At 46.2% G+C, this 24,386-nt stretch overlaps 2 protein-coding genes across 6 annotated transcripts in view; one reads left to right on the top strand and one right to left on the bottom strand.

Moving 5' to 3' along the window:
• The first annotated feature begins 147 nt into the window (after positions 1–147).
• On the top strand, positions 148–5,039 carry riox2 (ribosomal oxygenase 2). 4 transcript variants are annotated; one of them, XM_018755079.2, is made up of 10 exons: positions 148–203; positions 693–1,161; positions 1,295–1,414; positions 1,615–1,743; positions 2,379–2,482; positions 2,780–2,882; positions 3,813–3,981; positions 4,096–4,184; positions 4,331–4,438; positions 4,561–5,039. In XM_018755079.2, exons 2-10 carry the CDS (start codon positions 730–732, stop codon positions 4,717–4,719), a joined length of 1,413 nt encoding a protein of 470 aa, XP_018610595.1. In that variant the 5' UTR covers positions 148–203; positions 693–729; the 3' UTR covers positions 4,720–5,039. The 4 variants fall into 4 exon arrangements, with proteins under 4 accessions (XP_018610595.1, XP_018610594.2, XP_018610592.2 ...); XM_018755078.2 differs by having other exon boundaries at positions 3,813–4,184; positions 4,337–4,438; XM_018755076.2 differs by having other exon boundaries at positions 3,813–4,184.
• Positions 5,040–5,204: 165 nt separating this feature from the next.
• Positions 5,205–24,386, bottom strand: part of LOC108936207 (uncharacterized) — a 41,584-nt gene continuing 22,402 nt past the window's right edge. Inside the window, exons 7-22 of one of the 2 annotated variants that reach the window (XM_018755422.2) lie at positions 23,351–23,498; positions 23,073–23,209; positions 21,460–21,586; positions 21,012–21,047; positions 20,808–20,929; positions 19,422–19,548; positions 18,178–18,323; positions 17,627–17,753; positions 15,264–15,296; positions 14,917–15,026; positions 14,307–14,433; positions 12,971–13,098; positions 11,455–11,578; positions 9,038–9,196; positions 8,363–8,522; positions 5,205–6,230 (exon numbers count right to left, since the gene is read on the bottom strand). In XM_018755422.2, the coding sequence (XP_018610938.2) occupies positions 6,142–6,230; positions 8,363–8,522; positions 9,038–9,196; positions 11,455–11,578; positions 12,971–13,098; positions 14,307–14,433; positions 14,917–15,026; positions 15,264–15,296; positions 17,627–17,753; positions 18,178–18,323; positions 19,422–19,548; positions 20,808–20,929; positions 21,012–21,047; positions 21,460–21,586; positions 23,073–23,209; positions 23,351–23,498 (1,900 nt within the window). In that variant the 3' untranslated portion in view covers positions 5,205–6,141. Of the gene's footprint in view, positions 6,231–8,362; positions 8,523–9,037; positions 9,197–11,454; positions 11,579–12,970; positions 13,099–14,306; positions 14,434–14,916; positions 15,027–15,263; positions 15,297–17,626; positions 17,754–18,177; positions 18,324–18,343; positions 18,403–19,421; positions 19,549–20,807; positions 20,930–21,011; positions 21,048–21,459; positions 21,587–23,072; positions 23,210–23,350; positions 23,499–24,386 lie in introns of those variants that run through there. The other variant, XM_018755423.2, reaches the window with a different exon arrangement.

Genomic DNA, 24,386 nt, shown 5'->3' with positions numbered 1-24,386 from the left:
TGATTATATATATAAACAACTGTACATCATCTGAGGGTTGTGCGAGATTTGCTTTAACACGTTTTATTGTGGGGCAACAGCAGTTCCACCTCGAAGAGAAGCCGCATAGGAGGATCCGTTCCGTAAGGGTCACGTGTTTCTCGTCGGAGCGTTTTCGCGGTGACGCCTGTTATCCGCCGCATGGCATGTGCGTAGAGGACTTGGTAAGGTGGCAAGTTTTACTGTTCCTCAGAAATGAATGTGTGAAACAGTGCGACCCATTTGCATTAGGAGCAGTTACTGCGTAGGGTGTTTAGCTGATTGATACTGTTGAAATGAAGCACCTTCTGGAGCAAAATACTGACATTTTCGGCGATTCTAGGGCAGTGAGTGGGGAGCTAACGCGTGAACTAGTTATGCTGCAGTAAGTTTGTGACATAGATGCACACAAGAGCACAGGAATACACTCAATATGAAGAGTATAAGCTCTTAAGTAATCCTACGTGTTCAGTTTGAAAGTAACACTCTCTCTTAAAGCATTTTCACGTGCAGTTCAAGTTGACAATTTTTTTTTTCTTTTTTTTTGTGAGCTATTGTGTTATTGATTGTGCTCACCTCATCATCCAGTGGATCCACTCAGCACCGACTTGATGTTAACAGATAGCGCCTTTGCTCTGTCCTAAGGAGAATCGCTTGTCTCCTCATCCCACCAGCCTTACCAGGTGATAGAGAGGCGTCTTGGAGACGACGATGCCGAGAAAATCTGCTCGCAGGAAGGACGCCGAAGAGGAGGACGGGGTCCTTTCCAAGCAGAGAAGAGTGGACTGTGTGGATGTCCCCTGTCCCCTTGACTTCAGCAGTCCTTCCAGCCTTTTCCAGAGCCTGATCACCCCCCTAGAACGAGACCAGTTCTTCCAGGAGTACTGGGAGAAGAAGCCCCTGTTCCTCCAGAGGCGGGACCCAGATGTGGCGGCCTACAGCCAGTCTCTCTTCAAGCTCTCTGAGTTGAAGGAGCTGTGTGGCTACGGCTTGGAGTATGCCAGAGACCTCAACGTGTGCCGCTGTGTCAACGGCAAGAAGAAGGTGATGAACAGGAAGGGCCGGGTGATCTACAGCCAGCTGGAGAAGGACTTTAACCAAAGGAGAGCCACTATACAGTTCCATCAGCCGCAGCGGTTCAAGGTGAGTGGACTTTTAACTCATAGTTGGGAGTTTGACATGAGAAACGAGACCGAGCAGCTGGGGCTTTCGCCTCGGTCCTCGGCACGGATGACGCGGACTTCCTGCCCTGCTCCCTGTGGTCTTCTGTGTCCAGGATGAACTGTGGCGTATCCAGGAGCAGCTGGAGTGTTTCTTTGGCTGCCTGGTGGGTTCCAACATTTACCTGACCCCACAGGAGTCCCAGGGGCTGCCCCCGCATTATGACGACGTCGAGGTGAGCAGTTTGGATCATATGGCTCACTGGGGGGGTAGTACAGTAAGGCCACGTGGGACTTGAAGCAGCAGCCTTCAGGTTACACACCACTGAGTCACTACCCTGAGGTGTGCAGTGTGCTGTGCAGGGAGAAGGGAGTTGTGCTCTTGTTCCCCCAGCGCTCACCGCATACCTGAGACACTAACCCCCTGCCGCCTCAGGTGTTCATCCTGCAGCTGGAGGGCGAGAAGCACTGGCGCCTGTACGAGCCCACAGTGCCCCTGGCACGAGAGTACAGCCTAGAGTCTGAGGAGCGTATCGGCAGCCCCACCCATGACATCACACTCAAGGTGGGCAATAAGGGAGCCTGCACCTCACCCTCACCTGTTGAGCACAGAACTACTGTGGAAATACACACACACACACACACATATACGCAGTGCTGTCTTTTATGTCTCTTTGTGTGCAGGGGGTTGATTGGGATTCGCTCGTCCTGTGTGTGGTTAGAGGTTAGGGCTGCTGCCTTTGGACCCAAAAGTCACAGGTCCAAAATGCCATCTCCAGCTGTAGCACCCTTGAATGTGCTACTTACACTAAATTGCTCTAGTAAAATGGTAAATAATTCTAAATAGCTTAATATTATGAGTCACTAAGTGTCAGATAAATAAATGTAAATCTTATGCTGTCTCACAGCGCCATGGGGTGCAAGAGGACATGGGGTTGGGTTTCCTCTGGGTGCTCTAGTTTCCTCCCACAGTCCAAAGACATGCCGTTCAGGTTCACCCATAGTGTGTGAGTGACAAAGAGAGTGTGTTCCACTGATGTATGGATGAGTGACCCATTGCAAGTAGTGTATCTAGCAGTGTAAGTCACCTTGGTGAATAAGGTGTGTGGGCTGATAACACTACGTAGAGTTCATTGGAAGTTGCCTTGGGGAAAAGTGTCTGATAAGTGAAAAAAGTAAATGTAATGTGTCCCTCCGCAGCCGGGCGACCTGCTCTATTTGCCCCGGGGAACGATCCACCAGGCGGATACGCCAGCAGGAGCTACCCACTCCACCCACCTGACCATCAGTGCCTATCAGAACATGTACGTGATGCGCTGCTCATGTCACTGGGCTGTGGTCACTGCGTAATGTACTCTTTTTTTTTTTTTTTTTTTCCCAGAGGAAGTCTTGCTTTAGCTGCAGAGTTTTGTTTGATACCTTTAGTGGTCTAAAGTAAATGAGCTTTTCACACCTCTATATTCACAAGTCCTGCATCAGGCTGCATAATTTCTATTGTATAAATAACAGCACCGGGCGTTATCACACTCTTCTCATTCACGCGTCCCTCCATGAGCCTTGCAGCTCTGAAATGGTGTTTCTGTTTTCCTCCTTGCTCTCAGGTCCTGGGGTGACTTCCTGCTCGATGTTTTTCCAGGCTTCCTGTTTGACTCCATGAGGAGCAACATGAGCATGAGGGCCGGTTTACCCAGGAAGCTCATAATGGTCTGGTAATTGTTCCATTATACTTGCACCTCTCCAACCATTATTATTGGCACCAAACGATGCACCAACGAAAGCAACGTTTTGGATGCTCTTCCGTTTTGTGTTTATGTGAAGAAATTAAACTGGTGTCTCAGAAGTAGTAGTCAAAGAAGAAAATGTGGAGAAAAATAATGTCCCTTTCAATATTCAAAATGGTTTTCAGGACCCACATCCTGATCTCCCAACTGCTCCATAAACTCTCTCACCATCACCTCTCTATTTCACTTCCATTTGTAGCTGTTTGTGTGATGTGCGCCAGGCAAAACTGTACAACTGGACAAACTGTCAGTACTCATATTCTGCATCTGTGTCTTTTATTGGAATGCACTTTTGTTTACTGTCTGTCTGACTGTCGCTTTGGGAGAAAACATGAATAAATGTAAATGTATAGATGGCAATATTTACACACACACACACTGGCTGAAGCCGCTTGTCCCAACCGGGGTCGCGGCGAGCCGGAGCCTAACCCGGCAACACAGGGCGTAAGGCTGGAAGAGGAGAGGACACACCCAGGGCAGGATGCCAGGCTGTCGCAAGGCACCCCACACAGGACTTGAACTCCAGACCCGCTAGAGAGCAGTACCGAGCCAAACCCGCTGTGCCACCACGCCCTCCTTGGCAATATTTAGGCAGCAATAAATATGAAACAGCAGTATGTGTCGGACTAGCAGTAGGTCAGCAATGGGGATGTGTCGTGCCTGGGCAGTAGAGGAGCCTGTGCTCGGCACTGGACTCTTACGGTAACAATAATAGGACTGCGGTTGTTTGTGTCCATACAACCAAGTCCTTCCCACCTGCCAGACTCCTTGTCCATACTGATGGAGATTTTTTTTTAGAAAGGGCGAACCTGGCTGTGTGTTGAAAAGCTGACCATTCAGACCGTCTGTTCAGGATGCCGGCCCGTTCACGGATGTGGCCAAGCAGCTGTCGGGCTTCCTCAGGCTGCTGGCGGACAGGATGGAAGAGGGTCGGGAGGAGTTGCGCTCTGCTGGAATGAAGAGGGACTTCGTGTCCAACCGCCTGCCCCCTTACCTGCCAGAGGACACCGACGTCACTCAAGGTGGGGCATTGGGCAAGAGAGGGAGAGACAGTATTTTTCAGCCTGATTGCCATAGCAGTGAGGCTGACTGTTTGTTTATCTGTGTGTGTGTGTGCGCATGTGTATTTGAGACAGTGGGAAGGATGCCTGCACTGGAGGACACAGTTTTCCTGCGTTATAAAGACCACGTAATGGTGACTGTGGAGCCGAGCCAGGAGAGAACGGTACAAGCAGCTGAGCAGGGGCCGCACTGTAGCTTCTGAGTACATCCTAAGCCTGAATACTGACACACTTCTTTTGTGTGTGTGTGTGTGTGTGTGTGTGTGTGTGTGTGTGTGGTGTGTGTGTGTGTGTGGGGGGGTTCACTAAGGACAAGCCTGCAGAGATGGTGGTCTATGTATTACACTCCCTGAAGAACAACAGGAAGACACACATGATGGGAGAGCGTGATGAAGAGGACAAGGAGGACATGTCAGAGGTGGTGCCTTCCTCACCTTCGATCTTTTCATTCTTCAGTCTGATGACTTATGTTGAAAGATCTGTATCTTTGTTATTCTTAACTTCTGTCATTTGAGACTTCTATCTGTATCGCCATCTCAGAGCCACGGCCTCCGCTTTCCCATCTCCCACCTGGCGGCGCTCAGGCAGCTGCACGGCGGAGAGCGCCACCCTGTGGCAGAGTTGCCCCTGTCCCTGCACTCAGATAAACTGAGCCTGGTCCTGTCGCTGTGGAGTGAGGGACTGCTGGAAGTGTGTTAGGTCACGTGCTCACACTTTGCTCCGCTAAATAGTCCTCCTCCACATCGGTCTGCTTGATACCTTGAAGCCTGTTCTGCAGTTCCACACCCTGCTGTCCGTGTGTATGAGTGAGGAGAAAATTATTAGAATTATAATAATAATGCTCATTAATTGTTGTACCCCACCTTACCTCTCTTAGTTTGAATAGTAGTGGATATCCGCAAGCATACAAAAACTGTAAAATGAGTGAATGACAGTTGTTTGCACAGTTATTTTATGTGATACTATGTATAAACATTAAGCAGTATGGAAAGTGAAAATATTTTCATAAATGTTAATCCTTTGTCTTCTTGTCTGTTGTGTTTTTACTGTAATGCAATATTATTTAAAAGCCAGTGACTGTAGCAGTGTGTTACCAGGCAAAAAATCTGTAGAAGCAATTATATTATAATTTTAATAATTATATATATTTTTTTAAAAACTGTGCTCTGAAATGCACATGGTAACATCTTTAATATACATACATATTTGGTTCTATAGACATGAATTATATACCGATATCATTCTGCATTAATTAGCTCCTGAATATTGTGTGTATGTATATATGTACACACATATATATATATATATATATACACACATACACACACACAAGTGTTTTGTCAGAAGTCCAGTGAAATGACCTGAAAACATATACAGTTCTGCCAGGAAGTCATTTTAAACGACCAGTACAAAGTAGCTGATATGGTCTGCTTTGTTTTATCTAAGGCTTGGAATTTTCTAGAACAAGCAGCTTTCTGCATATTATAAACAGACCCACAAAGACACGTGTGAATGCTGAATTTTAGTCTATTTCTCGAAGGCCTGTTTGTCTCTGATTCTTTCACAAACTGGTAAAATGGGTGGAGTCGCATCACAGTAACACTCACCCTTACAGATAAAAACCATGAGTCCTGGATAGTGCAAATGTGCTTCTGTAGCATTAACCAAAATATTTAGCCATGTCTGAAAAATACTTTAACATGTTCAAAGTGGCTTAGGGTCACTGTCCATTGTAAGGTCACAAATATACAGACGGCCGCTGGGAGTTGCCATGTGGCCAAAAATTGTGGGTCTCATTGGGCTGTGACCTCATCACTCCTCTCATGGTGTGGGAATTCAGTTGTGTGGCACAGCAATGTTTTTTCCTCATGTACAATAAATGTTTTTATTTGATGTGAGTTTTCACTCTAATATGTTACTGCAGTTTGGTTTTTGGGACCTGAGATGAAAAAGAGGAGAGATGAGATTTATAAGGAAGTCTCTTTGTCACACTGCTTCATGACCTAAGACGGCCTGACCTGCAGCAGGGGTATCATTCACTCACTCACTCATACACAACCCCCCCACACACACACACACCCCCAGCATGGCTCCAGTCCTCTTCAGTCCAGTGCTTCTGCTCTACGCCACCTCTATGTCCCAGTACTGTGTCGCCTGGTCACCTGTGAAGTCACTGGTAACAAGGAGGTCCTTCTCAAAGTCACTCCCCCCTGGAAAACAAGCAGGACAAGAAGCCACTTCCCTCAGAACAGAAACTGATTCCAATAATGGCTTGCCATTACCATGCTTGTTATTACTGTGTTTACTGGAGTTACTAGAATGCCTTAATATTATTAATAGAATTCTTATATTTTGTTTTGTATTGTTAATAGACATACTGTATATATTCGCTTACTACACCCCAACCAGACTGCTACGCTCCTCCACCTCTGTCCACATGGCTTCAAGCACAAGAGGTCCAAAATCAAAAGCGCAAAGGTTTTCAGTTCTGGGTTTGTTGTGGCAGAATGACCTCGCTCTGTCACTCAGAACTGCTGAATCTCTCTCTACGCTTAAGAAGGGTCTCACAACTCTCCTTTTTTGAATTCACTTCTCCCCTGATCTCGTAAGTGTTTGATAAATGTGTACATGTTCCTTTTTTTTTAAAGCTTATAAGCACCTACTGGTGTGATGTATACTGGTTCATATGGTGGAACGTAAAAAACTGACTGTACTCTAGAGTCACGTGTCTGCTTCCAAATCTCTCCTTCTGTTGATGTAATGCACTTTTTGTATTTTGCCTCTGTAATGTATGTCGCTTTGGAGAAAAGCATCAGCTAAATGAATAAATGTGAATATAGCAACAATATAAAAGACATTGGTTGGTTGGTATAATACTACTGTATATTATATGAACATTATATTAACAGTATAAAACTACATTATATTACATCAACAATGTCTATGCCTATTATATTACATTATATTAGCATGATATTAATATAGATAACCATGTGGTTACTGGAATTACTGTAATGTCCTTCTTATTCAATTATTGCTTAGGCTGATGCTTTTATCCACAGAGTGTTACACCCTGGGTATTTCACTGGCACAATTCATGGTAAGTACTTTGCCCACGGCTACAACAGCAGGAGTGAGCAGGACATCCTCCAGTTTACAAGTCTATGTCCTTAACTGCTATACCATCTGCTGAGCCGGTACAGCCGCTACTCTAGTAAGCGGCTTCATGTTGTATAGGGAGTTATGGAAGAATTATTCATTCCTGTTGCACAGTCCAAAACCTAGTTGTATACATATAAAGTTTTAACAAAACCACACAATTATTCCAGGATCCATGTCAATTGAAGTACTGTAACGAAAAAGTTGCTGCGTGGCTTGTGTACAACTTGTGTAGTGTTCCCACCATGAGTGCAGTTCACATTTCTGTTCAAGGTCACATGGGCTGTCACCTAACACACTGTACACCACATGTAGTAATGCCCATTCTGACAGCAAATGAATGATGATTTGAACCTGGCAACAGCAAGTGTGAACAACTTGTATGTTTTATGTGCAGTGTCAGCTGGCCAGTAAAGCACACCTTTTCCAGCCCTGATGGAACCAGTCCCTAGTTATTCTTACAGTACTGCACTTATTAACATTTTGCCACAACAAACTTTTCAATAAGTATTTCTTCACAAGTAGCACTAGCGTACCATTTCAAACTGTGTGTGCTGCCTTAAGTTTGTCAACATCCTGCTCTAGTTCCAGCCAGTGTTTTTCACTGTGCTTCCTTACTTTAGAGGTCACAAGTACCCAGTCAGGGGACACTAAACACAGAGCCTGGTCTCTATGAGCTGCTCAGTGGGAGAGAAATAGAGCTCACTGCACTGATCCCATCCAAAACAGGGAGCTGTCATGTTGCTGATATTTATATTTACATTTATTCATTTAGCAGATGCTTTCCCCCAAAGCAACATACAACTGAGCATAAATAAAGTGCATTTCACCAACAAACACAGAGATATAAACAGAGACGTGACTCTCAAAGCACAGTCACTTAGTCACACCCCTGTTTTTCCCGGCATACATTACACGGGTAACTGCATGGAGAATAGAATAGAACTGGTGATGAGCCCCCAACCCACTCTGTGTCACATTTGACTAATAAACTTTCTAGGTAAGAAACCAATTAAGTTTGTAAGTAGAGGACCCACTGTGAACAGAAGTAACCCTCGATGTCTGTTCAGCATGGCGCTAAGTAACGCCTTGGACACACCATCTACTGTGAAGCTGTACAATTCAAACACTGATCATACAAAGAAAGCAAGAGAGACTCTGATACAGAAATCGTGTGGTTTACCTTTGAGGTCCAGGACAAGGTTGTGGTCAAGATGGGAAGAGATAGTTCCGTTCTCATTGAGGCTCCATTTCTGGTTGGTGCGCCCATGTTGGGGCCACAGGGCCACACGGGCCCCCGGCGATGCCCTCCCACCAATCACTGACAGGCACATCGCAGTGGCCTAGTAGGGCAAACAGCATGGAGATACCATAGGACACCTTCAGATGCCTGCAGAAATACCCCTCTGATACTTAACAGCAGACATCTCCACATGTTGCCTAATATATGACATCATTTTAGGTGATACACACACACACACACACACATTTTCAGAACCGCTTGTCCCATACGGGGTCGCGGGGAACCGGAGCCTACCCGGTGACACAGGGCGTAAGGCCGGAGGGGGAGGGGACATACCCAGGACGGGACGCCAGTCCATCGCAAGGCACCCCAAGCGGGACTCGAACCCCAGACCCACCGGAAAGCAGGACTGTGGTCCAACCCACTGCGCCACTGCACCCCCTTTAGGTGATACCATGTTTTTAATTGTGAGATCCTAGGTAAATATTGATAAACACACCATTCGAAAGTGAGTCAGTGTCAGCAATACAGAAAGAAGTCTAGGATGACCGAATTTGTAACTCATTTTCATAATAACAGAGATGGCTAGCGGTGCTCTACGAGAAAGGCTCTTACCTTACACTTGAGAAGAGCCCCGCTGAAGACCCACAGCTGGGTGTCCAGGCTGCCAGGGGGGCTGAGGGACACCTTGACAGGGGGCGAACAGCCTTGTCCACTCTCTGCTGTCAGCACGGAGCCGAGGCAGCGGTTCCATACCCGAACATACACCTTGGGCTGAGCAAAGACGTGCTTGTCAGGGGCGACTCAGCAGGAAATCACCCAGTGTCCAAAAGCATTACATTTACATTCATCTGACACTTTCCTTCAAACTAGCTTACAATGTTAGGTTACTTACACTGATTTACTCACACGTATAGCTGGATCATTTGTACTGGAGGTTAAGTACCTTGCTCAAGGGCACTACAGCAGGAGGTGGGATTTGAACTGGCAACCTTTGCCTCTGAATGCAGGCAGCAGGTCTAACTACTATGCCACCTGCTGCTCTACTAATAATTACACACACACACACAGAGAGTCTGAAACCGCTTGTCCCAAGCGGGGTCACGGTGAACCCGGCAACGCAGGGCGCAAGGCTAGAGGTGGAGGGGACACACCCAGGACCAGACACCAGTCCGTCGCAAGGCACCCCAAGCGGGACTCGAATCCCAGACCCACCGGAGAGCAGGACCCGGTCAAACTCACTGCGTCAGCGCACCCCCATTAATAATTATTAATAGTTGTTAATAATTAACATTACAATTACTATGTCACCCTGAATTGACAACGAGGTACTCATAGTGTCTGTCTGTGTGTGTGTGTGTGTATTACTATGTTCCTATTACTCATAGGTCAAAGGTGCACAAAGGGTAGTTGTGTCCCCCCAGTTGTCCGAGTAGGCCTGTGCATAACACCTCTGAATGCTGATACTAGTATTTTTACTCCCTCAGTTCCTGCTTAGTCTATATGGAGTTTTCTTACACCACCCCCACCCCCCATTTGTGTGGGTTTCTTCCCACAGTCCATTTCAGGTGAAATGGCCACTCTAAATTGCCAGTTGTGTGTGTGAGGGTCATGTTGCTCTACTGTACAGATGGTAAATGACTGTGAAGTTTACTGCAGTGTATCAAGCAGGGTAAGTCACCTTGGATAAAGGTGTCTGCTGAATACAGCAATGCATATACATATAAAATAAAGCTTATAATAAGCTGCGTTGCTTCGACTACTTCTTTTTTCAACATCAAATTCATATCTGCCAAAAAAGCGTTAAAATTCTATGGATTTTGGATCTGCCAAAAATGTTCAATGGTCGACACGTTCGAATTGGAATTTGAACTTTGTCACATCCCTAAATTTACCGCATCCAACAAAAGTAACATCAGACACGACGTCTTCATGTTGCAGTACACATGTACACACTGTGAGTCTGTGTGCTATAATGACATCTGTTTCAGAAAGGTATGATAGTACTGACTGTGCTCGTGCTTAGGGCCACAAAAATCTGGGGCTGGTGCTGGAGAAAAGTCCCTGCTAAAAGAGTAAGTCCAACCATAACTTGTGGCGATCAGACGTCCGGCTCAGTCCAAGTTGAGACTATGCTGCTGAAAATGTTGAGCATGGTACTCTAACTATTTCAGCAAAGTAAAAACCTATGAGTTCATTGAAAACTTGAGTCTTTCTGCAAGACCCCTCTTCTTGGCACATAGCTGCATATCTCTACACCCCCATGTAATCATACTGCAATTATCTTGTTGACAAAAATCTGCAGAGGCTCACAAAGAAGCTGTCTCGGCAGGCCCCCATTTGCCTCAAGCATGTATAAACGTCCTTGTGGCAACTGTGGTTTTATCACTGGCACCCAGGCCTCAGCTCCCATTCGCTGGCGTTCAAGGATCCCTGCGTTCCCACCCTCAGTCACAAACACCGCCTCCGATTTCAAGGCCAGGTGCCCTACTGGGGACGGCAGATAAGGTGACAGTGATTTCATCTCCTGACCTGAAAGAGAGGCACGGAAGGTATGTATGCTCTTTAGGTGAAGGCCCACCCCACCCCCGGCCCACACATAGGCAGTAGCTGCAACCGCTAGCTGATCTCCACACGCGGCAGAGTTCCTGGTGACTGGAGATGGAACGAGGAGCATGTGAGACCATAAGGTAACCACAGCAGGGAGCTCTGTACCACTCTGTCTAAGGTCACCCTTCCCAAGCGCTTCACTTTCACCCTAATTCAGTTCTCAAACAACGGTAGAGCATGCTGGCAGTAGAGATGCCCCTGAAAAGAATCATAGCACAAAATGCCCCCAAAAGTGCAGTAGTGGTCAAATATGGTGTTCACTGACATGTATTAGAGACCACATTGACCACCTGATATACTGATATAAACTGGCAAATGGCTAATGGGGCCATACACTAGGAGCTATTTTCAGCTTCTCCCTCAGCATCCTCTTTCACAGTCCAAGCGCAGACCCTACCTGACCACCTTCAACATAGTCCTACCTGTCTCAGAGGGTGCAGAGAACCTACAGTGTCCCAGCCGCTGTGACGGGCCCACGCCGATACACTGCCGGGTCCCAGGAGCATCTGACGGCCTTTGAAGTTGGGGTATTCATATGCCACCCACCTGGGAAAGGGCACAGTCATGCGTACTTCTAAAACCAACATGTAGATTTGTGCACCGGGGTTTACGCTATAAGGCCCCATCACAAACAGCAGGTTGCCTCAAGAGCTGAACGAAAATGAATACTCCATCTGTGAGATAACCTGAATGAACTGTTGAAGGCTAGATCGCACACACACACACTTTCAGAACCGCTTGTCCCATACAGGGTCGCGGAGAACCGGAGCCTACCCGGCAACACAGGACGTAAGGCCGGAGGGGGCACACCCAGGACGGGACACCAGTCCGTCACAAGGCACCCCAAGCGGGACTCGAACCCCAGACCCACCGAAGAGCAGGACTGTGGTCCAACCCACTGTGCCACCGCGCCCCCGCGCCCCCCTTATGGCTAGATCACATTTTACATTTTCTTAGAGAGGGCTGTATGATCACCCTCCTGACATCCGGGACCCTTTGCCCTACTATTAGGGATAGAGGTATGATAATTACCTGTATTTGCACCGTCTCAGTAAAGGTAGTACTCGGCTTACGACAGGGTTCCGTTCCAACAACTTCATTGTAAGTCCAGTTCACCGTAAGTAGCAAATCCTCTTAGAGAGTCATGCGCCACTTAACGATGTTTCGCTTAATGACTGACCTGATATGATGGTGGTCCCATAAGATTACACTGGAGCTGAAAAATTCTTATTGCCTAGCGACGTCATAACTGTCATAACATCGTAGCGTAACGTGTTACTCGTGTTCGTGGTGGTGCTGGTGTAAACAAACCTACTGTGCTGCCAGTCGTATAAAAGTATAGCACATACAATTATATACCGTACATAACATTTAATAATGATAATAAACACCAATGTTACTGGTTTATGTATTTACTGTACTGTACTCTTTATCGGTATTTTACAGTGTACTCTTTCTACTTGTAAAAAAGTTTACTGTAAAACAGCATGCTCTTTTACGCCGGCAGCAGCCTCATAAATCTCGTGTTTACCGCGTCGCTTGAATGCATCAAGGCTATACCATCTAGGTATGTATAAGTACACTCTATGATGTTCGCACAATAACTAAATCGTCTAATGATGCATTTCGCAGAACGTATCCCCGTTGTTAAAGCAACACATGTCTGTACTGTATTTTATAAACTACAATGATATACTGTATAAACAATTAACATGCAAGGATGCTAGGTTCTACGAGGGCTTTATTATACTTTTTTGCTAATTTTGCAGATTACTCATGTTAAAATAACACTAACATGGAATGATATAAATACAGTACATTATTCACAGGTACCTATGAACAGCTGTTACGCTATAGCCCTAACTGTGTATGCTGGTTTCAGAAATACTCCACAGCTTTGGAGAACAGTATGAGCTTGGTGAACTGAAGGTGACTCACAGGCCACTGCTGACCCGAAGAGACTGAGTGAAGAAGTTGTCCAAGTGCTCGATGGCTGTCACAGCTATTGTCTCCAGACCTTCGAAGGAGTCCAGAGAAAACAGGCTGATGGAGGGATCTGAAAAACACTGAGAGGAAGGGTGCCGGAGTCCGAATTAAAGACTTGGTTTAGCTAGGTCCCACTGACAACAGACAAATGAAAAAGCTCTGTTTATACTTTTATTTATTTATATGATGCTTTTAGGATAGGACAGGACGGGGCAGAGCAGGGCAGGGCAGGACAGGACAGGACAGGACAGGTCAGGGCAGGACAGGGCAGGGCAGGACAGGGCAGGGCAGGGCAGGGCAGGGCAGGGCAGGAAAATACTTTATTAATTCCTGCAAAGAAATTCGCACATTGCAGCTCAACATAACACATAACAGACCTGAAAAAAATGTCTAAGCAAACATTTTCAAGTTTTCTCCAAAGCTACATACAATTATTTAACCATTTACCCAGCTGGACCTGTGTTTTGTGGACTGTAAAGCAGCAGCTCTAACCACTACACTGCAATTATAAAAGAGGTGGTCCTAGTCTTATGACAGGGTACCGTTCCGACGACTCCCAACTTATATTTTTTACTAATTTCACATATTATTAATGTTAAAATAATACTGATATATAATAATATAAATATGGTACTATATATTTTTATGCTGCACTGTTATTTTAACTTTCATTTCTAAAAGTAGGGGGTGCGGTGGCGCAGTGGGTTTGGCCTGTGCCTGCTCTCTGGTGGGTGTGGGGCTCAAGTCCCGCTTGCAGTGCTGTGCAAAGGACTGGCATCGTGCCCTGGATGTGCCCTGCATCCTGCACCGCCGGGCTGGGCCCCAGCTAGCCACAACCTCGCTCGGGACAAGTGGCTTCAGTCGATTTGTGTGTTTCCAAATGTATTGTCTTTCCACCTTTCCTTTTCAAGCACTTTGAGAACTCATTTTCCCTTGCTAGACATTTCAAATAAAATGTAACTTGAAGGGAATCAAAGGAAAAGTTTTGCAACCAAAATGCAATCATTGCTAAACACCCAAACATTGACAAAGACCCAAACAGCAACAAATATAAATGCCTAGTGGCAGTGGTGCTAGCTGACATTATTGTACAGCAGATGGAGCAGTCGTCATTAAGACAATGCGACCAAACGATGGGGCTTGAGAACAATTTAATAAGGTTAACAGGACAGCCACTGTAAGTACGGGTGTTCATGATTTGCATATGTTTTAAGTTGAGAACCACCTGTACATAAAGCAATGGATAGGTATTTTCCATCAGAGTGCAGTGGGGTGTAACGTGACTTACAAATGGGATGGGCTTCAGTGATTTGATGGATGTGGCCATGCAACCACAGGAGGTGAGGTCAGGGTAATTGCCCTCCTGCAGGACAAACTGGTTCCCTCCACAGCTGTCTTCATCAAAGAGAAGCCACCTGGACAGTGAAAAAAAAAACACACACAGTCAAAGTTCACGGTCACGAAAAGCAGAGGGAATCAAATTAGGATAACACACACACACACACACACACATTTTCAGAACCGCTCATCCCATACGGGGTCACGGGGGAACCGGAGCCTACCCGGTAACAGAGGGCGCAAGGCCGGAGGGGCAGGGGACACACCCAGGACGGGACGCCAGTCCGTCGCAAGGCACCCCAAGCGGGACCCGAACCCCAGACCCACCGAAAAGCGGGACTGCGGTCCAACCCACTGCGCCACCGCGCCCCTCATTAGGATAACAGTAAAAAAAAAAAAAAACAGACAGGTCCAGCTCTAGGGAGAGCAAAGCTGGGCTGAACAGCATCGACGATCATCTCCCTAAGTGCTCCTGAAGTGCAGTGTGCTTCCACAGTTGGCAAAGTCTTTTGTTAATAGGCATTCGGGTGACACAGGGGGCATTGGGCTGGGATGCTCACCTGCCTCTGATCACCCTGAAGGACATGGGAGTCCAGGCAACAAGGGTGGTCACCTCTGAGGTGTACTCCGCACTGTCGCCCTGGTACTGCGGCTGGCTGTAGGCCCGGAGCTGTGGGAAGAAGAGGAGCTTTGATAAGAAGCTGATTTATAAAGATTCTGTCAGTATGCTCTGCAGACCATGGACTCCTTCCATTTTCTGATGACCTACAGCTATGTTTTTTCATACCTTTAAATTCTTATGTCTTTAGAAAACCGATGCTGCAATTCCTGCTGTTTTTTCAATCATCAAGGACATAAATATAAGTAGACCATAAACAAGAGAGATCCACTTAGATTTGGAACTTACCAAGAACTTTGGCTGCCCACTGGTGCAGTGCACCTGTAACAAAACATATGTCAATGAAGCTGAGCTGCCTACCTCCTACCCTCAGGTTCATGACACGACACACACAGTTCCAGTCAGGCAAAAGTCCCAAAAGGGAACTCTCTGCAAAAGGCATCCTTTGATTTACTAACTGTCTTAATCCAAAATGTTATTATAACAGCTATTGGCTTTTGATACCAAATTTTTGATTTAGGGAATAAAAATCATCCAGTCAAATTTTGTGATACTTCACAAAATTTATCCAATAAAATTTGAAAGTCGAATGAAGTAGAAGTGCAGTAATGTACCGATTTGGCGTGTCTGCATCCAGATCTATTGGTGTGTTAGGAATGTAAGTGTTTTAAGGAAGTGGGGCATTTTAGAAGTGTATAAAATTCCATAGGAATGTCTGTCAGCCATACTGGGTGTATTATTTAATTGATTGAATGATTGCGAAGACAGCAGAGCAATTAGCAGGAAAAGTTTAGCTGGTGTCTCAGTGGAGGCAGAAGAATGCCCGGGGTTTTCCAAAACAACCTGGAAGCAAGACAGCAAAGAAAACACACAATGTCTACAACCACTTGTCTCAAGCAGGGTCCCAGCAAACCGAAGACTAAGCTGGCAGCACAGGGTGCAGGGCTGGAGGGGGAGGGGACACAAGTCTGCCACACAGCACCCCAAACAAGACTGGAACCCCAGACCCACCACACAGCAGGCTCCGGCCAAACCCACTGCGCCCCCTGCAGAAAACAATACAGTCATACCCCACAAAACGGCCTATCGAACTACGTCCGTTCACTTATACGTCTGTGGTCCCATAAGAAAATAGAAATTAAAGAAGAATTTTTTTAAAAGGTTTAGATTTAATGTAAATGTTTCATGTTTAGGGGGGCGTGGTGGCACAGTGGGTTGGACTGGGTCCTACTCTCCGATGGGTCTGGGGTTCAAGTCCTGCTGGAGGTGCCTTGTGACGGACAGGTGTCCCGTCCTGGGTGTGTCCCCTCCCCCTTCAGCCTTGCCCCCTGTGTTGCCGGGTTAGGCTCCGGCTCCCCGCGACCCTGTATGGGACAAGTGGTTCCGATAATGTGTGTGTGTGTGTGTGTGTGTGTGTGTGTGTGTGTGTGTGTGTGTGTGTGTGTGTGTGTGTGTCATGTTTGTCACGTGGAACTGAGGACGTGGGAATGGCTGGACCCAAGTACAGAATTGTTTGTCAGAAACCAAGGGGGTCAGGCGAGCTTTCATTGTTGGGGACGGGTGAAGAGTCGGTTGATCGGCGGGCAGAGCGAGAGCGAAGATCCATGGATGCAGCCAGGAGACAAGGCATGGCCAGAAGCCGCGGAATGAAGAATAGGGACTGGGAACAAAGACGATCGGGACATGAGAGGTAAGGGGGACGGTTGTCTCATTGAGATTCTGGGAGCGTCAAGAAGCCGAGGAGAGTCTTTTACAGTCAAGTGTTCTAACTGTCATCAGGCCCTTGATTGTCTTTGGATGCTGTCGATTGCAGTGCGGGCGAGGGCGTGACAATGTTTCATGTTTAAAAATTTCAAGTGAGAGAAATTAAAAATCTGATTAAGTGAAATAAAAATAAAAAGCTTAAAAAAGAAAGGTATTTTTGTATTATTGTCGAGTACTGTAAACTGTACTGTATTACTATGCTGTAATGTATATAATTTTACTACATTATACTGTTATTAGAATGTGCAGATGGTGTCTTTTTATCCTTTTTAACCTCTATTAATATGCTTAATCACAGTACTGTACAGTAATATAAAGTTGTACAGGTATTGCCAGAACTTACTGTTCCCATACAACAACAACAAATGGGTTGTTCGAACAACATCCAGATTGTACAACGTCCTATTTCTCAGAATGTATCTAGGACATTATGCAAGAGATGACTGTAACAATGTATTGCAATAGAATTGTTGTATTGCTTTCTGTAGTGTGCATCACTTTGGAAAAAAGCATCTGCTAAATATACAAATTTAAATGAAAATATAAGTTTTTTATATTGTGTTGAAATGATAGTCATGTAGGTGTTCTAGTGATATTTGGGAAAATTGATTTAGAATTTTTGGATAGGCTGAGAATGCATTATTATTTCTCCCATTTAAAATAAAGGGAAATAGGCTTTTGGTATCCAAAATTCTGATATCTGCACCGCTTTCAGGGACAAATTAATTTTGGAAATCAAGAGACACTTGTATTTGTACCTGACACTGGTGAAAAAGGCTTTAATGTAACACGCCATATATCTGGTGCCAGGGACCACACACATTCTAGCTGCTACCATCATCTGCCCCAGAGCCTTGTTACTGATACAGGTTACATATGCCACTCACCAGGTAGACTGGTCGAAGTGACATGGCGGCTCTGCAGGAGTCTCCCCAGTCCAGCTCTCCTGAGTAGATACCCTTCTCCAGGACAAACTGCTGTCCACAGAAGAAGCGGTCACTATAGGCCACCCACCTGCAACATTGACAGGTGGAACCATCACTCTTATCATCCCCAATCGCCACCCCATTACCTCAGAGATCTTCTACCCTGCACCTTAAAACACCATAAAGAGCCAGAACTGGATTTTTTAGGGTGAAGGTTTTTCTTAGATCCTGATGGTCTTAAAATATGTGGGAAGAATCTAGTTTCATGCTCTACGCATAATTTGTAATGCATCACAGTTAGCCTTAAGAAATTCATTTGCTTTTTAAAATGAGCTCAAAAATCATAAATAAGACCAAAATAGAGTTAGGTGGGTGCTATGGTAAGAGTCAGCAGGAAACTAGAGTAACAGTAACTTTTGAGGAAACTGCTGGCGAAAGAGTGCAGTTAGAAGCACATTTTAACTGTTATGCATTGAGGGGAACCTCACACACCGAATGAGCTAAACACTCACACTCCACTCCTCACACAGATGGAAGCAGGTCCCTTTACGGGTCCCATCAGTTCCATATCTGGAACTTCCAAGTTGGTGATCTCCGTTTCCTTGGGGTTGGACAGGTCCGATCCCTCGCGCAGTGACAGAGATGAGTCAATGAAGTCCTGTCAGAAACAAGTGGCAGGCCTGGTTGAGGGTACTGGTTTAAAGATGGTGGGAGGTCAGTGCCACAATTATCAGCTTCTAGAAACAACAAAAAGCAAAGTAATTGAGCACAGACGTGCAACCTGAAGGTCAATGGATTAAGTCCTATTAGGAGTTTTGGGGTAGAACCCTTAAGAAAGGTGCTCCACCTGACCTGCTGCAGAAAATATACAGTTGTATCAATAGTTTGTTGCCTTTACTAAAGAGTTCGGCTGTTACTTGGTATGTCCATTATTCACTGTAAACATGTCACAATAAAAATAAACAGTAATGAAAAAATAAAATCTGCCAAGGACCAAAGTCAAAATGATAAAAACTGTCTGATTTGTTAATAATAAAGCAAAGCATAACAGTGCACACAGGTGACACTTAAAATACAATTTTTGTAACATTATGCAGTGACAGTTTTAACAATACCTTCGAAAAAGCAGCTGTTGTCTGTAGCAAACACTCGAGTGTAACACATTTTAAAGCACTCAAGAGTGAGAAGCATTTGAATGATGACTGGTAACTACTGTACATCTCTGAGCAGAAATGACCAGGCACTGAGTTACAGAGGAGAGCTGGAGGACAGAGGGAAGCGACAGGACTGGAATCACGACAGCGAGGGCCGCAGAGCAGATACGGCGCCACTGTTTCCTCGCAATTAATCCCATTACAAGTGGAACTGGGCTGGGGCTTAAGTGAAAACAAACAGCTCAAAAAAATCCCCCGCGGGTACCGAGCAACTCGCCCGCCTTTCGTTCTATTTTGTTTCGGGAGTTGGGGTAAACTGCGGCGCAGGCTTCAAACTGCCCCGCCGTTCAAGACACTGTTAATCGAAATGGGGCTTGCACAAGCCTGCCTGCTGTCAGGAAAAATGAAAAAGAAAAGAACTGGGTCACAACACCATCTGATGCAAAACTCAGCCCAGACTGAAGAAAACGCTCAATTGTGGCTCTCATTCGCCTGACGATGGAGGCCTCCTCCGCTGCTGCCTGTTCCAACCAGCAGAAATGAAGATCTAGGTTTGTCTACTGCAGTAAAAAAATAGAAAAGTAGCTGGGAACAGTACATACCCCCAGGAGACAGCGAAAAGACAGGAGGGCATGATCGGACCCATACAGATTGCGGCAGTCCTGATACTCGCCCTCCTCCAGCAAATACTGCTGTCCTCTGTAATCCTCCTTGGTGTAGCCCACCCATCTGCCAAACACAAAGTGTCACAGGTCAAGGTGACAAGATACATAACAATACTGTGGCACACATCACAGCCAGAATTGCACCAAGATCCCAGTTTGCTCCATTACACTTACACTGATTCATTTACCAGATTCTTTTCTCCAAAGCAACACACAGCTCAGTAAACAGAAGTGCAACTCACAACAGGCAACGGGTCATAACTGCAGATGCATGATTCTCAAAGCACGGTCACTTTTGAGTGTCACCACTGTTCTCCTGTTACCACTGTTTTCTGCTGGTGCCCATTACACAAGCAGCTGCATATAAAATTGACAGAAAAAAAAAAACAAAGATGACTGTGATGAGAGTTTTTGGAACTGTTCGGAGATCAGGAGAAAAGTGGGTCCCAGTGAGATGTGTTTTCGGACCTTTATTTAATGTTGAAAGGGGTTTAGCAGCTCTGCGGGATACAGGGAGTTAATTCCACAACTTTTGAGCCAAAACAGGGACCTGTGGAGTTTGGATTTTGAACCTCTTGAGTGTGAGAGACACTAAGGGCCAGAGCTGGAGGAGCACAGTGCTTTTTCTGGGGTGTAGGGAGCAATCAGACTTTGAAATGTTCAGGGTGCACATCCTTTGACTGTCTTGTATGCGATGATTATAGTACTGCACTTGATGCAGTCAGTCCCAAGAAGGACACAGAAGGGGGGTGAGGAGGGGAGATACATGGGAACACAACACACTCACAAAACAAGGCTATAAATACCCCCCATGCACAAAGAAACACTCCTTTCTTATTTGCAGAGGGAGGCACAATTTAGTCTTCATTGCCAGGAGGAACATTCCAGAGGAATGATGTGACCATGAAAGAGATTGTGAAACTGCAGGGCTGCACTTAAGGACACAGATACACCTTGAAAAATTTGCTTCTGAATTAGCAAGTGAGGCCTTCCTGCCCGCAGGAAACGGGTGCGAACACACGGCTGCTATGCCTCAGCTGCAGTAAATACAGGCTGGTAAGAAACTGGTAAGCGCTATGGCACGTGGAAAGATTAGTGACATCAGGAGAACCTACAGGCACTCAGGAGAAGCCGGTGTTGTACTGCCCGAAGTTCACAGCTCTGTGAGTTATGCGTTTGTAAGGTGATGGTTATTGGTTCACGTCACAAGAAAGATTGTGATGTACTACATTACAATACTCAGCCTGAACTGCTGATACAAAATTACGTCAATACAAAAGAAAAGGTGAAAAGGATCAGGTACCCAATGAAAACAAAACTCACATTCCAGAAATGACACACAGTGATGCTGCCCCCCTCAGGCCCGGAGGAGTCCATAAGCTTGGCACATTGGCCAGCAGTTCTCTGCTCTGACCCCGGAAGCAAGGCTGCTCATACACCACCATCTGGGGAAGGAGGGAAAATTTCAAATCTGGTCCAAGCATTGAAGCCTCTTGTAAACAATCACCCTTCTTTCACCACTGTTACCTTGGGATCCATGGGTCTCCACACCTTCAGTCCACCCTGTCAGCAGAACACAGAGACTCCATCATGTTGCACCTACTTGGGTTCTGAATGCAATCAACTTCTATTTTCTATAAGACCTAAATGCAAATAAGCTCTAACACTTACTCGTACCACACCAGCACTAGTCACATGTTTACTAAATGTTCTATGCTTGTCAAATATTCATTAAATACTCCTGTTATGCAAGGAAACTTCAAATGGCAAACCCAGAACTAAAGGTCAACGTTTTCCAGCTTTATTCACTGAGTATCACCAGCAGAATGTCCAAACACACAACGAGCTTTCACAATTTCAGCCACACCTACATGCAAACAGACAGGGGTGTTTGTTTGCTGGCTCTACCTAAAGGTCACACTCTTGGGAGAGTGACCGTGCACAGCCATTCTCTTTGCTTCCCACCGCTTCCTACCATTCTCATCGGACGCAGCGATCCAACGCAGGCCACCAGGGAGCCATGTGGCCCTGCCGTCGGGGGTCTACCTGCTTCCAGGATGGTGTAGTTGCCCTTGAAACCAGCAGTATCATATGCCAGCCAACTGTGGAGGCAGAAAGTGATTCACAGTAAGCAGACGACTGAGTGGCACCACTGACACTTCAAGCAGACAGATCTGTTTTGTAAACAAGGCAGGAGGGTGTCGAATTCAACGTAATCACACTAGCTGCTGTTAGCACTCTTTACAAATCTAAATGAGTTTTTTTGGTATGATTCCTCTCTGTAAGAATTTCTAAATCACCATTGCAATAGCAGCTCATTATGACACCTTGAGTATTTTCTACTCAGCTGAATGAAAGCAGAAAAAAATATCTTCCTATTAGCTTACTAACTCACTATCTTTAATCATTTTCCCTATGGCAGGGTTGCAGAGGTCTGGAGCATGTCCAGGAAGAATAGGCTACAAGGCTGGTCAGTGTACACACTGGGGAGGATGCCAGTCCATTTCCGGGTAGTCTCACACATGCAATCACACAGAGTAACCAGTCCACCTGGAACATGACTTTGAACTGTGAGAGGAAACCAGAGCATCCGGAGGCAACCAACATAAACATGGGGAGTACATACCCAGCTTCAGTCAGTTTACACACACACACACACACACACACACACACACTGGCTGAAGCCGCTTGTCCCAAGCGGGGTTGCGGCAAGCCGGAGCCTAACCCGGCAACACAGGGCGCAGGGCTGGAGGGGGTGGGGACACATCCAGGACGGGACACCAGTCCGTCACAAGGCATCACAAGCAGGACTCGAACCCCAAACCCGCCAGAGAGCAGTGCCGAGCCAAACCCGCTGCGCCACTGCACCCCCTTTCAGTCAGTTTAGTGTTTCCATAACAATAAACCATCCCTACTGTCCACAGATGGCTCAGAGCACAAGATTTTCAGTAATGTGTTCACATATTCCTACCAGAGAAGTAGGAACCTGGGCCACTCGGAAGCTGGCCTTGATTATTTAGGGTGTTTTACATCCTCACGCTTAAGAAGTCCCTTTGTAGAGTGAGTCATCCGGAAAACCACATTCCAGTGGCTGTATTTCCACAGAGCAGGACCAGGCCATAAATCACAGAGCAGAATGCAAAGCTAACAGGCAAATAGGCAACTCCTACAAAACACCCCCTGCCCCACACGCAGAACAGTGGGAAGTGGATCTTCTTGGCAGGTGCAAACTACCATGTGCATGATGGACTGCAGTGATTCAAAAGGAATGGCTACCGGTGCATTCTGAGGAAAAATAAAAACAACAGACCGGTGAAATTCCACCCATTTGTCCTTGATATATGCTTTGACTAGATTTCCCCTATTAAATCATCTGCCCCCACATCGCGAGTCAAGACCTTCCTTTGTTTATTTTGTTTTCTCCTTTTCCCACAGTGCTAGTGTCAAACTCTAAAGCCACGTGTGCTCTCAAGCCAGCTTAACAACACAGCCATTGTTCCTGTTTTTCAAATCCGCCTTTCTTTAGCAAATTCCGCACAGGGCCACCCAGCATCGCTGACGTCTCTGGAAAATGATCGGTCCCCCTACCAGCCGGATTTCACGGTGAGACATGACAGCGGAAGGTCTCCGTGCTCCTCCAAGCTGTGGGCCTCCGCATGGAGACGCAGTGGTGCCACATTCTGGCCAACTTGTGGCTGGAGCTCAATTTCCGGAAGGCTGTCATCCTAACAAAGAAGAGACACAATGAGCAACAGAGACACAAGGCAGCTGCAGGAGAAAAGATATCAGCTAAGACATTGTGGTCAATGAACCAGACTCTTCAGACCATATTTACGCAGTTCTGTCCATGATAACCAGGAACGTACCGTGACAGCCCTTCGAATGGACCCGACGGTGATGGCAGTGGGGCCAATCTCTGGGCTGCCCAGGCCACTGGTATGCATCAGCACTATGTCCCCCTCCTCCAGGACAACGCAGGACCCTTGGTACCTAGGCTCCCGGTACAGGAGCCAGCTGGGACAAACACATAGACAGTGTCCTTGTCCATCTCCCTTTTCACAGTTGTAACACAAATTGGAAAGAGGGTATAGGTTAATATGGTAACTTTGCCATACCCTACAAGCCAGATGACTACACAGAGCACTTGGCCTTTCAATGGAAGAACTGGCCCAGCATCAGGGTGGGTAGTCCTCTGTAAGGACACACTGAAAGCTATGATACCAGGAATGGAAATCGATTGCTCCTTTTGTGGCCTTGGCCTTCTAAAATGTTAAGCCATTTGCTCAAACCACTTAACAAGGAGCACAAGACGCAACAGGAAGCAGGACGAGCCAAAGAGAGGCCTTCTGTTGCCTGCTGTGTTTAATGTATGAGAGACTCAGCTGGACTTAAAGCCCTGATCCCTGGACACATTAGCAAAAGAAAATATGTTAACACTAACTGAAACGAGTGCCTAGCCCATCAGCCTGACCTACTCTGGGAGTTTCTTTGGGTTAATTATTGTCCCATTCCATGAATAATCCATCACGATGACGGGAAATTCCTTTGAACCAGCAGGAGCCCCATCTATTGACTCAGGCGGCAGGTGTGCTCTTAAAAGGGCTCCAGTGCACTGCGACTGATGGCATTTCAAATGTGATTCTGACGTGATCGATACCGAACACTCTGATACGTCTGGACATAACGGATCAGAAAGAAATGTGTACGGGGGAAGCAGTTACATGTATCCAGCTCACAGTATTCCAGGTCTGTACCTGAGAGGATCCCTTAGTGGATACTGAACAAATACACAGCTGTGCCCATTTGGAAACCTCAGGGGAACTGCTGTCATGCCTCTAGAAGACATCTATCTGCTAGTGCCACACCACGAAGGCGCCGCTCCTGTTGTGTGTCGGAGAGATG

Source organism: Scleropages formosus, chromosome 4, assembly GCF_900964775.1.
Source record: "Scleropages formosus chromosome 4, fSclFor1.1, whole genome shotgun sequence".
Classification (NCBI taxonomy): Eukaryota; Metazoa; Chordata; class Actinopteri; order Osteoglossiformes; family Osteoglossidae; genus Scleropages; species Scleropages formosus.
This window is presented reverse-complemented; position numbering and strand designations above follow the sequence as displayed.

Coding starts and splice junctions, on each gene's coding strand:
- riox2 (XM_018755076.2), top strand. CDS start 730: ATGCCGAGAAAATCTGCTCGCAGGAAGGACGCCGAAGAGGAGGACGGG. Junction 1,415..1,614: donor CGCATTATGACGACGTCGAG/GTGAGCAGTTTG, acceptor CTGCCGCCTCAG/GTGTTCATCCTGCAGCTGGA. Junction 4,439..4,560: donor ACAAGGAGGACATGTCAGAG/GTGGTGCCTTCC, acceptor TCGCCATCTCAG/AGCCACGGCCTCCGCTTTCC.